General features: G+C 39.0%; 1 protein-coding gene across 12 annotated transcripts in view; it reads left to right on the top strand.

The window, feature by feature from the left end:
* CSNK1A1 (casein kinase 1 alpha 1) overlaps nucleotides 1-15,492 on the top strand; it is a 58,418-nt gene that overhangs the window by 40,116 nt on the left and 2,810 nt on the right. For 2 of the 12 annotated variants that reach the window (XR_010587674.2, XR_010587673.2), the window contains 6 exons: nucleotides 564-642; nucleotides 2,462-2,536; nucleotides 5,245-5,351; nucleotides 7,110-7,258; nucleotides 11,776-11,982; nucleotides 13,377-14,382. Coding sequence is in view for 10 of the 12 variants with exons in the window: in XM_045394387.2 (XP_045250322.1) it covers nucleotides 564-642; nucleotides 2,462-2,536; nucleotides 5,245-5,351; nucleotides 7,110-7,258; nucleotides 11,776-11,867 (502 nt within the window). In the remaining 2 variants the exon portion in view is untranslated. Of the gene's footprint in view, nucleotides 1-563; nucleotides 643-2,461; nucleotides 2,537-5,244; nucleotides 5,352-7,109; nucleotides 7,372-11,775; nucleotides 11,987-13,376; nucleotides 14,383-15,492 lie in introns of those variants that run through there. The other 10 variants (XM_005558226.5, XM_005558222.5, XM_073994562.1 and 7 more) reach the window with 6 other exon arrangements.

Here is a 15,492-nt window from a genome sequence, read left to right as displayed (position 1 = left end):
CATACCAAGAATTTCAGGCTTAAGAAATATCCATGAATATCTTAATACTCTAGGTTAAACTGTAATGTCACTTTTTCCGTACGCCAAGGCATTACCTACACCTACCCTTAAATATATATATCTCTAAATATATATTTGTATGTATGTATATATAGATATGTATGCATGAATACATTCATATAGATGTTCAATTAGTTTAAGTCGTAACTCCTTTTCAGTGCTCCTGAAGTTTTTAAAATGAGTTTCTGCAAAACATAGGAATGTCATCCTGCTTGGTTCATTAAGCTCATTTAGAGGGTTGTTTAGCCAAATCCTTTTTCTTCTTTTAAAATTAAATTGTAAGATAGTTGTTTGTCTTATTTTGGATTCTGTGGGAAAAGTTTTGTTTAGAGGTAGGTAGCACACAAACTTTTTAAAATCACCTTAAATAAGTAGCTTCTTGCGTAAGACACCAAATAGTGTTCCCTCCTCATTTGGGAACATTTCTCCTGGGTACTTGGCTTTCTTTCATATGTTTTTCGTAATAATATTTCCAGTTTATAAAGTTACGTTCTCTTTTCTAGTCGCCGAGATGACATGGAATCATTAGGATATGTTTTGATGTATTTTAATAGAACCAGCCTGCCATGGCAAGGGCTAAAGGTAAACCAGACTCACGTTATCAGATTTTTCTGTCTCTTTTTTAGAATAAAAATATATATTGGAGAAGATAAGATTTAAGGTCCTTTCTAAGTCTGAGATTTTTCTGAGATAATAAAGAATTAACCTTAATTTACTTTTTACCTTTTATTTGGGAAAATGAAACCAGATCATTTTAGTAAGAACTTAGTTCAGCTGAAGAACAGTGTCCTCTGAGAGACAGTAAGCTGGTACCCACTGGTAGCCACTAGCTCTATCCAGATGGAAGTGGACATGGACTAAGAAAGGTGGAGACTTTCTCACGTTAATATGTTGCCATTATGTTGAAAATGTATGTTTTTATGTACAGCAAAACCTGTTTATCCAGCAACACATGTCCTAACATTTTGTTTCTATTAGCTAGGAGTTTACCATTACTTTTGTGAGTGTGTGTTAATGATAAATCACCGTGTCCTAATTTTGGGTGGGGGTGGGGGCACAGGGAATGGTCATGCTCTGTTGCCCAGGCCGGAGTGCAGTGACACAGTCGTGGCTCACTGCAGCCTCAACCTCCTGGGCTCAAGCAATCCTCCTGCCTCTCAGCCTCCTACCTGTAGCTGGGACTACAGGAACATGCCACCATGCCCAGCTAATTTTTAAATTTTTTTTGTAGAAACAGTGCCTCACTGTGTTGCCCAGACTGGTCTCAAACTCTTGGGCTCAAACAGTTCTCCCACTTCAGCATCCTAAAGTACTAGGATTATAGGTGTGAGTCACCACTGTTGGTGTGTCCTAAATTTTAATGGCTATTTTTGTACCTTACCTGTTCTTTAAAGAAATACCTGTATTGATTGAGTGACTGTGAGCTAGTGCTCAGTCCTTGGGTAGGTGGCTTTATCCAATATGAGTATTTTCACTTTAGAAAAATATTGTGACTTATACAGTTAACTCCATTTATTAATGTCACTAATTGATGAACAAACTTTTTTTTGTATTAATCTGATGCCTTTGCCCTTGTGTTGAACATGGGTTAAGAAAATGCTTTTCAGGCTAAGCATAGTGGCTCATGCCTGTAATCTTCAACACTTTGGGAGGCCCAGCCAGGTGGATCACTTGAGCCCTGGAGTTCAAGACCAGCCTGGTCAATATGACAAGACCTCACCTCTACTTCAAAAAAAAAAAAATAGCAGGGTGTAGTGTCACATGCCCATAGCCCCAATTACTCAGGAGGCTGACTTGGGAGGATTGCTTTGAGCCCAGGAGTTCAAGGCTACACTAAGCTGCACTCCAGCCTGGGCAACCGAGGGAGACCTTGTCTCAAAAAAAAAGAAAGAAAAGGAAAAAGGAAAGAAAATGCTTTTCAGCTGGGTATGATGATGCATACCTGTAGTCCCAGCTACTTGAGAGGCTGAGTCAGGAGGATTGCTTGAGGCCAGAAGTTGGAGGCCACAGGGAATTACTGCTGAGCCTGTGAATGGCTACTGCACTCCAGCCTGGGCAACATAGTGAGACCCCATCTTCTTAAAAATATATAGAAAGAAAGAAAATGCTTCTCAATTTTGGCCCCAGCCATTTTTATTTAAATCTAATATCCATATATTCCTATTAGACTCACCCTTTCCCTATAGCTAAAATTATGTTCTTAGAGAAGAAACTTACATCAGAAGTTAACAGTTTGGGAAAAAAATTTTTTAGATGTATTATACTTTGATTTTTTAAATTCTGGGTTAAAATTTCTCTTGAATCTCACAGGTATATGTTTATATGTCTAGTGCATTAAACTACTAAGGTTCTTCTCAGTAGCACACTGAGTATATCTTTTTGATTTTATTCTTTTCCACAGGCTGCAACAAAGAAACAAAAATATGAAAAGATTAGTGAAAAGAAGATGTCCACGCCTGTTGAAGTTTTATGTAAGGTAAGTATGCATGATGAATATTAAAAAAACATAAATGAAGCCAAGCACAATGGCTCACGCCTGTAATCCCAGCACTTTGGGAGGCCAAGGCAGTAGGTCACTTGAGCCCAGGAGTTCAAGACCAGCCTGGGCAACATAGGGAAACCCCATTTCTACGTTAATAGATAAATGATCCAGCTGGGCACAGTGGCTCACGCCTGCAATCCCAGCACTTTAGAAGGCCAAGGTGGGTGGATCACTTGAGCCGAGAATTTCCACAAGACCAGCCTGGGCAACATGGTCAAATCCCTTATCTACCAAAAATACAAAAATTAGCTGGGTGCGGTGATGCATGTCTGTGGTCCCAGCCACTCAGGAGCCTGAGGCAGGAGGATCACTTGAGCCCGGGAGGCGCCAGTTGCAGTGGTGCAATCTTGGCTGTCTTGCAAGGATCTGAGATTGCGCCCCTGCACTCCAGCCTGGGTGACAGAGTAAGACTCTGTCTCAAATGAGTGAATAAATGAATGAATGATCCAAAAAGAAAAAGGAACATTTTATTTGCCGGCTCTGGAACTTGTAACATTGAGTTAGGTAGCTATTCACCATTTTAAATGTACATTTTTTTTATTCTAAATATCTTTAACAAGGGCTTTTAACATGGGGTCTTTTTAAATAAGTGTTTTTGCTAGACACAGTGGCTCACAGCTGTAGTCACTTTGGTAGGCCGAGGTGGGTGGATCGCTTGAGCCCAGGAGTTCAAGACCAGTCTAGGCAACATGGTGAAACCCCATCACTACAAAAAATAACAAAAATTAGCCTGGCATGGTGACGCATGCCTGTAATCCCAGCTTCTTGGGGATGCTGGGGCAGGATGCTTGAGTCCAGGAGGTCGAGGCTGCAGTGAGCCAAGATTATACCACTGCAGTCCAGTTTGGGTGACAGAGTCTCAACAACAACAAAAATAAGTAAAATAATAAAAAATAAGTTAAATAAACATTTTAAGTAAGTAAAATAAGTGTTTTATAAGTTTCTGGTTTGTTAGGGCTCTCTAATCTGTTGAAAATTGGGGGAAAATAAGCAGGGCAGGTAAGCATTTTCAATAGAACCTCATTAATCTATAAGAAAAAGTAAGAAATATTCTCCTTACCCTAAACTAGTGCTGGAAGAGAAAGTTTATCAACAATTAGTACATTAAGGAACAGGGAAACATGCAGACAGATTGGAGCAATCCAAAATAGCAACTCTCCAACAATACAGGAATACAGAAGACAGTTTGAATCACACTCATTTTTTCTGAAATTTTCAACTTCATAGAAAGGCAATTGAGTTTAGAATAGAGAGGTATTTGTGTCATGATGAATAACCATGATCTCTTCCATAAAAAGAAGGCCATATGGTCTTTCAGACAAGAAAGAATTATGTACCTGAAATTAAGTACAAAGCAGTATACAAATAAATAGTTGAGGGAAGAAATCAGTGAGAGTTAAAATAGTGATTATAAAGTGGTGAGATTGTTTTCAGTCTCATTGTCATGCTGTTTCCCATTAACACAGGCCATAAATGTATATAAATGTTGAGTTTTAGAGAGATGTATAATATGTATTATTTTACATCTTTTAACATGTATATGTTTCAAGTGGTCACCCAATTTATATCAGTGCAATCAATAAAAAATGTTGCAAGCATTTCCATTCTATCCTTCCTAACTCCAGGACATGAGAAATTTCTCAAAATCATAACGTAGAAAGAGACTGCCTCCTTTAACTTTACCACTCTCCACATTGGCATTTACTCTAGGAGAGGAGATATAGAGGTTTGTGCTCTTTTAATATTTTGTATTTCCACATTGCTGATTGGGGAATCCTTTTGGTGACTAATAAATACCTAGAGGCTTGAAAATGTTTATACATTGTTGAGAATCTTTCCTAAGGAGCTAAGTGGAAAAATTCTATACCCATAGATGTACTTAGCAGTATTATTAATAATAGAGAAAAATTAGAATACATCTAAATGTTCAGTTATAAAGAACAAGTTAATGATGTGTATACTAGGTAGAATATCATGCAACCATTTCAAAGCTTCTGAAGACTGGGCACGGTGGCTCACACCTGTAATTCCAGCACTGTGGGAGACCGAGGAGGCCAAGAGTGGCAGATCTCTTGAGCTTGGGAATTTGGGACCATCCTTGGCAATATGACGAAACCCTGTCTCTACTAAAAAATACAAAGAATTTAGTGGGCATGGTGACTCGTGCCTGTGGTGGTAGCTACTCAGGAAGCTGAGGTTGGAGGATCGCTTGAAGCCTGGGAAGTGGAGGTTGCAGTAAGCTGAGATTACACCACTGCACTCCAGCCTGGGAGACAGATTGAGACCCTGTCTTTAAAAAAAAAAAAAAAAAAGTTTATGAAGAGGCGGGGCTTTGATGAAATGACAAATTTTAACAAGTGGGCTATGTAAGTTATTTAAGAACATAGTACTGTATAGGACAAGCACATATGGGAAAAGCATATGTATTTCTTCTACTAATATTGTACATAATAGGGTAGGTAGAGTCATGAAATTTTATTTAAATTTATGAGGAGACCAAGCCATCATTTTAGCTCTCATATCTTCCTGTGAAATGGTAAAATATCTCACCCAAAAATATCTTTTTGCTTGTACTTAAATGCATTTATTTTTCTATCTTGAAATGTTTGTTTTTAACTTTGTTTTAACCCTTGAACTTATAGGGGTTTCCTGCAGAATTTGCCATGTACTTAAACTATTGTCGTGGGCTACGCTTTGAGGAAGCCCCAGATTACATGTATCTGAGGCAGCTATTCCGCATTCTTTTCAGGTCAGTTTTTAAGGTATTTTAAGATTATAAACTCTGTGAGGGAAATTGGTTAAATTTACCTAACAAATTCATTCTGATAAATACTAAAGTAAAGCAGATCTGACTAACATGAATAAAAGATTTAAGAAACTGATTTATTTGGGACTAATTTGGCATTTTTCTATTTGCAGTGTAAATAGGTGATTTTAGTTTGGAGTGGATAGAGAGTTGAATCATACTCAAAGTAGAATGTAACTTTTCCAGAATAGTTATAATTCATATTAGATATAAGTGGCTGTCAGTGCCTTCTGGAACTCTCCAACTTTGTTACAGTACCAAATAGAAAAGCAATTAAAATATCACATAGTCATGGAGTCTAATCAAGTGGTAGCAGTCCTAAACTCGGGTAGGGTTCCTTAGGCACAACCCAGAACTGGTCTTGAAAAAGCGGGGGGGAAATAGATTACATGTGGCTCAAACTCTTAGTTGGAAGAGAATAAGAATTGAGGTAATCCAGCCAGGTACGGTGGCTCACGCCTGTAATCCCAACACTTTGGGAGGCCAAGGCAGGCAGATCACTTGAGGTCCGGAGTTCGAGACCACCCTGCCCAACATGGTGAAGCCCCATCAAAATACAAAAATTAGCCAGGTGAGGTGGTGCTCGCCTTTAATCCCAGCGACTTGGGAGGCTGAGGCAGGAGAATCTCTTGAACCTGGGAAGTGGAGGTTACATTCAGCCGAGATCCCGCCAGTGCACTCCAACCTGGGTGACAGTGAGGCTCTGTCTCAAAAAAAAAAGAGAGAAAAACAAAAAGTAATCTGCCAGACACAATGGCTCACACCTATAATCCCAGCACTTTGGGAGGCTGATGGGGGTGGATCACCTGAGGCCAGGAGCTCGAGAACAGCCTGACCAACATGGTGAAACCCCGTCTCTGCTACAAATACAAAAATTAGCCGGGTATGGTGGCAGGCGCCTGTAATCCCACCTACTCAGGAGGCTGAGGCAGTAGAATTGCTTGAACCTGGGAGACGGAGGTTGCAGTGAGCCAAGATTGCACCACTGCACTCCAGCCTGGGCAATAAGAGCAAAACTTTGTCTCAAAAAAAAAAAAAAAAAAGAAAAAGAGAGAGAGAATTGAGGTAATCCTTTAACCCCAGAAAAGTGTCTTCCCAAGGCACCAGTCAGACATCTTATAACCAAACTTCCAGTTGAATATTTACTCTTACTTGTTTTTAGGAAGTACCTCCTCTTACGAGTATTCCCGTAGATAACTGACAGCTTGACTTGATGTTTCAGTTTTCATGTTGCCTTTTTTATACATAAGAGAAATATTTTAGAAGCTGCCACACTTGAGGAAATATTCATTGTGTGAAGAAATGCTCTCACTGTCTTAAAAAGTTAGTAGATTATAAAGCCGGGCGCTGTGGCTCATGCCTGTAATCCCAACACTTTGGGAGGCTGAGATAGACGGATCATAAGTTTAGGAGATCGAGACCATCCTGGCTAACATGGTGAAACCCTGTCCCTACTAAAAATACAAAAAAAAATTAGCCAGGCATGGTGGCGGTTGCCTGTGGTCCCAGCTACTCGGGAGGCTGAGGTAGGAGAATGGCGTGATCCCGGGAGGCAGAGCTTGCGGTGAGCCGAGATCGCGCCACTGCACTCCAGCCTGGGGGACAGAGCGAGACTCCGTCTCAAAAAAAAAAAAAGTTAGTAGGTTATATAACTGGACTCTGTTATTAAAGGATTAACATAAAATATTTTATGTTTTCCAGGACCCTGAACCATCAATATGACTACACGTTTGATTGGACAATGTTAAAGCAGAAAGCAGCACAGCAGGCAGCCTCTTCCAGTGGGCAGGGTCAGCAGGCCCAAACCCCCACAGGCAAGCAAACTGACAAAACCAAGAGTAACATGAAAGGTTAGTAGCCAAGAACCAAGTGACGTTACAGGGAAAAAATTGAATACAAAATTGGGTAATTCATTCATTTTTAACAGTGTTAGATCAAGGAGGTGGTTTTAAAATACATAAAATTTGGCTCTGTGTTAAAAAAAAAAAAAAGACGTCCTTGGAAAATTTGACTACTAACTTTAAACCCAAATGTCCTTGTTCATATATATGTATATGTATTTCTATATACATATATGTGTGTATATTTATATCATTTCTCTTGGGATTTTGGGTCATTTTTTAACAACTGCATCCTTTTTACTCATTCATTAACCCCCTTTCCAAAAATTTGGTGTTGGGAATATAATATAATCAATCAATCCAAAATCCTAGACCTAACACTTGTTGATTCCTAATAATGAATTTGGTTAGCCATATTTTGACTTTATTTCAGACTAACAATGTTAAGATTTTTTTATTTTGCATGTTAATGCTTTAGCATTTAAAATGGAAAATTGTGAACATGACGTAATTTCAAGAGGTGAGTCTGGCATGACCCCCGAAGTGTCTATCTTCTCAGTTGCAGAGCATCTCATTTTCTCTCTTCAATGCTCAAATAAACGCAAAGCTCAGCACATCTTTTCTAGTCACAAAATAATTCTTTCATTTGCAGTTTAACTACATATGATCTTAATTTCAAAACGATTCCTTTGTTTTTGGCTTGATTTTTTACAGTGTTGCAAATATCAGGCTCCCAGGGTTTAATGTGGAATTGAAGTCTGCAGTCAGGCCTTGCAAATTGAAGATAACTGGGGCAAATGCCATTGAAACCGCTAGTCTATTTCCTTTCTTCCTTTCTCTGGCACTCTTACTGCCTGTAAGGAGTAGAACTGTTAGGGCACACTGTTGCTATACAGTTTGACTCCCATTTTCATGTTTTGTGTTTTTTTTCCCATTTCTGGGGCTTACCTCCTGATACCTGCTTACTTTCTGGAAGTAGTGGGCAAGTAAGATTTGGCTCTTGGTTTCTAATTTTTAAATTTCTGAATGACTGCTCTAGTCTGAACTTGGCCTTTATAGATTAATCTTTGCTTCACATTTTTAGTGTTGTATTTAAACTATTTTATAATTTAAAAATAGATTCTAACCTGAAGATACTTTTCAAGAAATATTAACTCATGTCATCCTCATCCCAGCAGCTCATCTGTTAGGAATGAAGTTGAGATACTTCTATTCCATGTTTCTGTATTTGGGAAGGTTTCAAAGTTGAAGGTTTATTGTCGTCGGGTTTTTCAGATGGTGACATTTAAACTCAGGGTAACAAACACTAATGTTCACACAGTGCTCTGCCTCTGCATCTCAGTTGGGATAATTGCCCCTTTTGAGTGTTTTAATCATTGTGTAACTAATCATAGTGCCAAGAAGTTCATAATGTGTTATGTAGCTAGTGTCACTGAAAAACAGTCCTACCATTTAGGTAAGACCAAGTAGAGTCTCTAACCCAAGGACTTGTTACACCTGACAACCTATAGTGTATTTGCTTTTCCTCACAAAATGAAACCAATTTTGCCTAAAGCTAGCTGGGATAATAGGATCATCGCAAGTTGCAGTTTCTATAACTAAAATTAGATTGAGGTCTCATCTGACCTAGAACATTTTACTTCAGGCATTCAGCAGACTTCAGAAAGAATTACCTTATTTTGAATTAGTTTATTTGTTAGTTTACTGTGTGTCTCTTATTCAGTAAACAAGCAGAATTTTTGTCCTGCCCTGTCCAGGTCTTAAAGATGAGAAGTTGGATCCACTGAGTTAGTATATTTCCTTGCAGGGGGACAGGGGGGAACTGTAATTAAACTTGTTTAATCCTTATTTTGTATTGTAGCAATTTTTTTTTAAAGCAACTTAAAATCTTATAAAAATTTTATAGCATCATTAGAGACAATGGTCATACAAATTATCACATAAACATCGACTTTAAAAATTAGGCTTTTCATAAAACACATCACATGTCATTGACTGCTTTTCAGAAATACACTTCTAAGGCAGTAAATCTGTATTGCTACTGAAAAGTGCCACTTCACAGAACACAGACTTCTTTTTGCTCTTGGACATCTTGAAAACATCTTTCTTTTTTAATACAAAATCTTGTGCTCAAGACAAATCTTACATGAAACCCGCATAAACCATGAAAATGTAGCTGGCCTTAGGGCCTTAGGCATGAAATAAGCATGAGGAACATATTCCCCTGACTTCTAACCCCCAGCCCAGCAGGTTATCCTTTAAGAAATCTCCTAGGAATTCTGGAGTTTGAAAACAATTGCTCTATGTTACTCCTGCTTCCAGTCTCTGAGTAACAAGGGCATTTAAAAGCATAGGCTCTTAAGGTCCACTATAGTGGTTTTTTATTTAAGAAGTAACTCAGCTGGGCGCAGTGGCTCACGCCTGTTATCCCAGCACTTTGGGAGGCTGAGGCAAGCAGATCGCTTGAGACCAGGAGTTTGAGAGTCTGGCCAACATGGTAAAAACCCATGTCTACAAAAAATACAAAAATTAGCCAGATGTGGTGACGTGCACCTGTGGTCCCAGCTACTTGAGAGGCTGAGGCAGGAGAATCACTTGAACCTGGGAGGTGGAGGTTGCAGTGAGCTAAGATTGCACCACTGCACTCCAGCCTGGGTGATAGAGTGAGACTGTCTCAAAAAAAAAAGGAACTCATACAACTCAATGATTCATTGATCCCAATAAATCCTTTTAATAATGAGGAAAACATCCTACTAGGTTTTTCTAGTTAAAAACTTTAGGACAGGCTCAGTGGCTCATGCCTATAATTCCAACACATGTGGGAGGCTGAGGTGGGAGGATTGCTTGACCCTAGGAGTTCTAGACTTGCCTGGGCCACATAGTAAGACCCTGTCCCAGCTCCCTCCAATATCCCACCCACAACCCTCCCTCTACCCCCCCCCAAAAAAAAAAAGCCAGGCACAGTGGTGAGTGCCTGTGATCCCACCTGTGTTGAGAGACTGAGTTGGGAGTATCACCTGAGCCCTGGAGGTTGAGGCTGCAGTGAGCTATGATCATGCCACTGCACTCCAGCCTGGGCAACAGATGAGACCCTGTGTCACAACAAGGAATTTTTAGAAGGTGCTTTTTAAATGCATTTTATTACTCTTCACTTTCAGAGGATTTAGTATTACTGAACTAAGTTTCGTAAGTGTATTTTAAGCAAGTAAATCTCTAATGTAGGAAAATCCCCAAAATGGTAGCATTTACTAATGTTTTATATGGTTATCTTTGAAAAATATGTCTATTTCTTCAGCAAAAGGTGTTGTTTTAATAACTTACTAAGAATGTTTAAAGATTCTTTAAGTCTGGCTTATCTAGTTAATGTGGGCCTATTAAATAATAGGCAGACTTCTGTCTTCCTTATATTCTTTAGATCTTTTCAAATACTCCATTCCAATACCCATCCAAAGACTTTTCTCGGCTGGGCGCAGTGGCTCACGCCTGTAATCCCAGCACTTTGGGAGGCCAAGGCGGGCGGATCACAAGGTCAAGAGATCGAGACCATCCTGGCCAACATGGTGAAACCCCGCCTCTACTAAAAATACAAAAATTAGCTGGGCGTGGTGGCATGCGCCCACAGTCCCAGCTACTCAGGAGGCTGAGGCAAGAGAATCACTTGAACCTGGGAGGCAGAGGTTGCAGTGAGCTGAGATCGTGCCACTGCACTCCAGCCTGGTGACAGAGCGAGACTGTGTCTCAAAAAAAAAAAGTTTCTCTTTATGCCAATTATTATCTGTACTAGTTTTTAATGTTCAATTACTACAAGATTATAATTATTGTTTTTATTCATGTTCAGAAGAAAAATACCTAAGATTCACACCCAACACACTTCGAAATTTAACTCCCTTTGACTATATATGATTATCAATAAAGTATTTTTCAAGATTTTAAAAATAAGTAAAGGAAAATGAAATATTTTTAGGACATTCAAAATCTAATGAAGTTCAGTGTTTCTTTAATTGAGGGCAGAGGTGGGGGAGAATTTCAGAAGGTAGTGAACCCAAAGGTGGATTCTTGCATAATTCTACTATTCTGTACTCTCATCATCTTAACCCATTTGTTTACTACCCTAACCATAGTTACTAAGCGGAGTTTTATCATAATAATATAGATAGCTATCAAAGTGTTGACATTCAGAGGAGATTACAAATATTATTTTCTATCACATTGTCCTACCATGTGGACAAGGAAGTCCACAGTCTTCCTTGAATTACCTTCCAGTTTTACTGGGCTGCATCTACCATTGATGTCTAGTTTGACTTTTTCTGACTTCACCAATTGCTGCTAGGAATGTGCTGGTCACTTAGCAGCACACCCAAATCACAGGGAAGATCTTGAAATACCTGGACAGTCTGAACACACGGCTCTGAATATTCTAAGAAGTACCAGGGAACTGCATCTTCTTGCTGAAATCTTGAATTTTTGTCAGCTTTTTTTTTTTAACTATGGACAGTAAAGCTGGAAAGATCTAAATAACCCAACAGGAAATGCTGATGAAAGTGCAAGAGTTGATTTGTGGTCATCTAGAGTCCACGTCTCCAAGACTGCTGGACCTTCAAATTCTGCAACTTGTTAGATCATCTGGATGATAGCACAACTGTTAGAAGACCTAGAAGAATACAGCGTTGCTGTGACTCAGTGGTGCTGAATGCAGACCATCTACCAGCTGGGGAAAGAATCAATTACAACAGGTATTTTAAAACTCCAGAACATCAGAAATGTGTAGCAGAGTGAATTCTGTTATAAGGAAGACAAAAGAATTTAGTCTGTTTTTTAATGCAGTTTAGGAATAATGTATACCTGCTATACTTAAAATTGTCATTTATCTTTCCTAACTTTAAATACTCTTAGTTTCTGTAAGGAAGGAAGAGTTATTAGAGGGGTTTTTTTTTTTTTAATTATTATTCTTTAACTTTAGATACTGCCAGTCTGATATAAAATTCTCCAAGCTTAATTCTGTGCAACCAACAGAACCACATAAGCAGCCAGGCACTGTGGTTCACTCCTATAATCCCAGCATTTTTGAGGCTAGATGGGAAGATCACTTGAGCTCAGGATTTTGAGAACCATCCGGACAACATAGGGAGAACTCATCTCTATTTTAAATAATTTTTTTAAAAAGAAAAAGGCCGTTGCGGTGGCTCAATCCTGTAATCCCAGCACTTTGGGAGGCCGAGGCGGGTGGTGAGGTCAGGAGATGGAGACCATCCTGGCTAACCCTGTGAAACCCCGTCTCTACTAAAAATAAAAAAAAAATAGCCTGGCATGGTGGCGGGCGCCTGTAGTCCCAGCTACTTGCGAGGCTGAGGCAGGAGAATGGCCTGAACCCGGTAGGCAGAGCTTGCAGTGAGCTGAGATCCAGCCACTGCACCCCAGCCTGGGCGACAGAGCGAGACTCCATCTCAAAAAAAAAAAAAAAAAAAAGAAAGAAAGAAAGAAAGAAAAATAACCCGCAACCATGTTATAGGAAAAGTATATTCAAAATAACTTTTAAAAAGTTGTAGCGTGAAGGGATTCTAAAATTCAGAACCCCGTCACAAACTTACAAGCCTTCCTACTACGTAAATAGCCCTTTGAACTAGTTTCTGGTTCTATTTAAAAAGTCACAAACATTTGAAATTAATCTACAAATAAGAACAGATACACACTGTGTGGGGAGGCTGAAGTGGTAGTATCTCCTGAGCCCAGGAGTTTAAGTCCAGCCTGGGCAACATAACAGCAAGACCCCATCTCAAAAAAAAAAAAAAAAAGCATACCTTTTATTTATTTTTTTTTACAGACAAAGTCTCACTATGTTGCCCAGGTTTATTTGGAACTCCTGGCTTTAAGTGATCTTCCTGCCTCAGCCTCCCAAAGTGTTAGCATTACAGATGTGGGCTGCCTCGTCTGCACCAGAACATATATTTTAGATTTCAGATTGGGTGGCGGGCAGGGATAGAATCTCCTTGTTATTTATATAAAAATAAACGTTTTTTTTTTTCCTTTTCGCAGATTTTAAATTTAATTAAGCTGTTAACTTCTTAATCATCACATTAATCCTCCAACTCTGTTTTAACTCCCCCCCTCCTTTTTTTTTTTTTTCTAGGAATAAAGGAAATCATTCCTCATTTTAACTGATATTACAGTGAAGATGGGTTCTTGAACTCTTGGAAGCCTGGATAAGCCACCTAATCTGCAAGATAAAAACCAAAGACTAACGCATATTGGGGAAAAGAATGCTTAGTGCTTGAAGACTGAATGTTGAATACCTGTTGAATATTCCTATTGAGGTTTTTTCCTAAACATACTTCAGTAACATCTTAGGACAATTCACTGGAGAAATGTTGATCCCTGGCTGGAATTTCATACCATTGACCCATCTGAAGAGTTAAAGCGGGATTTGACTGCTCTATTCTACCAGGAATATTGTTAGGCTGTCCTTTCACCAGTTTCTAAACAATTGTAATCATTTATTGACTCAGCAATTCCTCAGATACCAGGTCAAAAGATGTACAGATATATTCTAAAGTTTTCCTATTATTAAAGGCACAAGAGTTTCCTTGTATTTTGACTGACAGTGTAACATGTTTCCATTTTAGTTTGTTAGTGATGGTGGTTCTCCCTTTGAAAGCCATTTGGTATATTCGTAACAATTAGTTTAATATGATTGCATAAGAAAACTGATAAAACCCAACAATTTTAGTAGTTGTGAAAATATGTTTTTAATTCATGTTTAAGAAGAATTGCAGGACTTGAAACCAAATCCTGGTGGGGGAAGGGCCATTTCTGTTTAATCCTTAGTTTCTTAACCTGCATTGTTTATCCTGTATTGTAATTTTTTTCTTTTTTAAACTCCCAAACAAGAATCTTGAAACTTTTCCTGTATTTTAAAATTGCAAGTAGGTCACAGGGTTTAGTCAGATTTTTTTAAATTAAGGTTTGGCTTGACAGTCTTTAAAAGAAAGGTTTACCTCGCTAATACTTCTTAATAACATGCATCAAATAATATTCCCTGTGGTGATGTATATTCTCAAAGTTTTGTTATCTTTCATTTTTGGCATTTGCTGCTTATGGACTTAGTACCCAGGCAACAAAGATCTATTATGCACCTACTCTGTTGTATGTTTGCTATTATTTCCAAAAAAAACCAGGCATATATGCGTAAGAAATAAATAGTAGAATTATTTTGTTTCTCCCACAAAGATCATGGGAGATGGCCCAACAAATGTTTAAAAAGTAAAAGAGGCCAGGCAGGTTGGCTCACACCTGTAACCCCCGCACTTTAGGAGGCCATGCTGGGCGGATCACGATGTCAGGAGTTTTGAGACCAGCCCGACAAACACAGTGAAACCGTGTCTCTACTATAAATACAAAAATTAGCCAGGCATGGTGGCAGGTGCCTGTAGTCCCAGCTACTCTGGGGGCTGAGGCAGGAGAATCGCTTGAACCCAGGAGGCAGAGGTTACAATGAGCCAAGATCTTGCCACTGCCCTCCAGCCTGGGTGACAGAGCAAGACTGTGTCTCCAAAAAAAAGAAAAAAGAACTAAAAGAAAAGGAGCAGTTTATGATTGAAGAAAATGTGGCCTGGGCTGAAGAAGTGAGGATTGATTGGAGTGGGCTAGAACGAGCTGTATGTAGTTTCTAGCTCATTTGTAAGGAGGTGGACAGAGGGGCATTGATGCCTCAGAGTGGGTGTCTGGTGAGAGGAAAAACGGTGCTTGGGAGATTTTCAGGCTATGTGGGATAGGCATATTTTCTCCCTTTGCCTTTAGCTGTAGATAAAGTGTGGTTATGACCTGAGGCTTCTTGTATTCAAACTTGGCCCGGGGCCTATGTAGAAGCCCTAGGGTCTACTTGTGATGGAGGAGGAAAGTATGTATAACATGTGTAGGCTTGAGTAGTAAATAAAGCCAAAAAAGCATCACTTGCTTAAATTTTTTAATGAGTCACAAAACAATCTAATGCGGCTGGTAAAGAAGTTTTAAAGGTCTGTCTACAGAAATTACATGCTTCTCAGGTCTTTGTTTAGTAAAATAATACATATAATTATGCCTTGAATGCATTTATTATTAAAGCTAACCGTTTTAATTTGTGTCAGAAATAATGTGCACAAGTTTGTGCTCATGGTAGGATTAAAATTGTATTCTTTACTTAAAGCAAAGCAATCTGTTTTTCATTGGTTTGATAAATATTTGAATGCCTAATACGTTCTGGGTGCTAA

The sequence above is a fragment of the Macaca fascicularis genome, chromosome 6, assembly GCF_037993035.2.
Source record: "Macaca fascicularis isolate 582-1 chromosome 6, T2T-MFA8v1.1".
Taxonomy (NCBI): Eukaryota; Metazoa; Chordata; class Mammalia; order Primates; family Cercopithecidae; genus Macaca; species Macaca fascicularis.
Note: the sequence above shows the minus strand (reverse complement) of the source record. Positions and strands in the feature narration are given on the sequence as shown.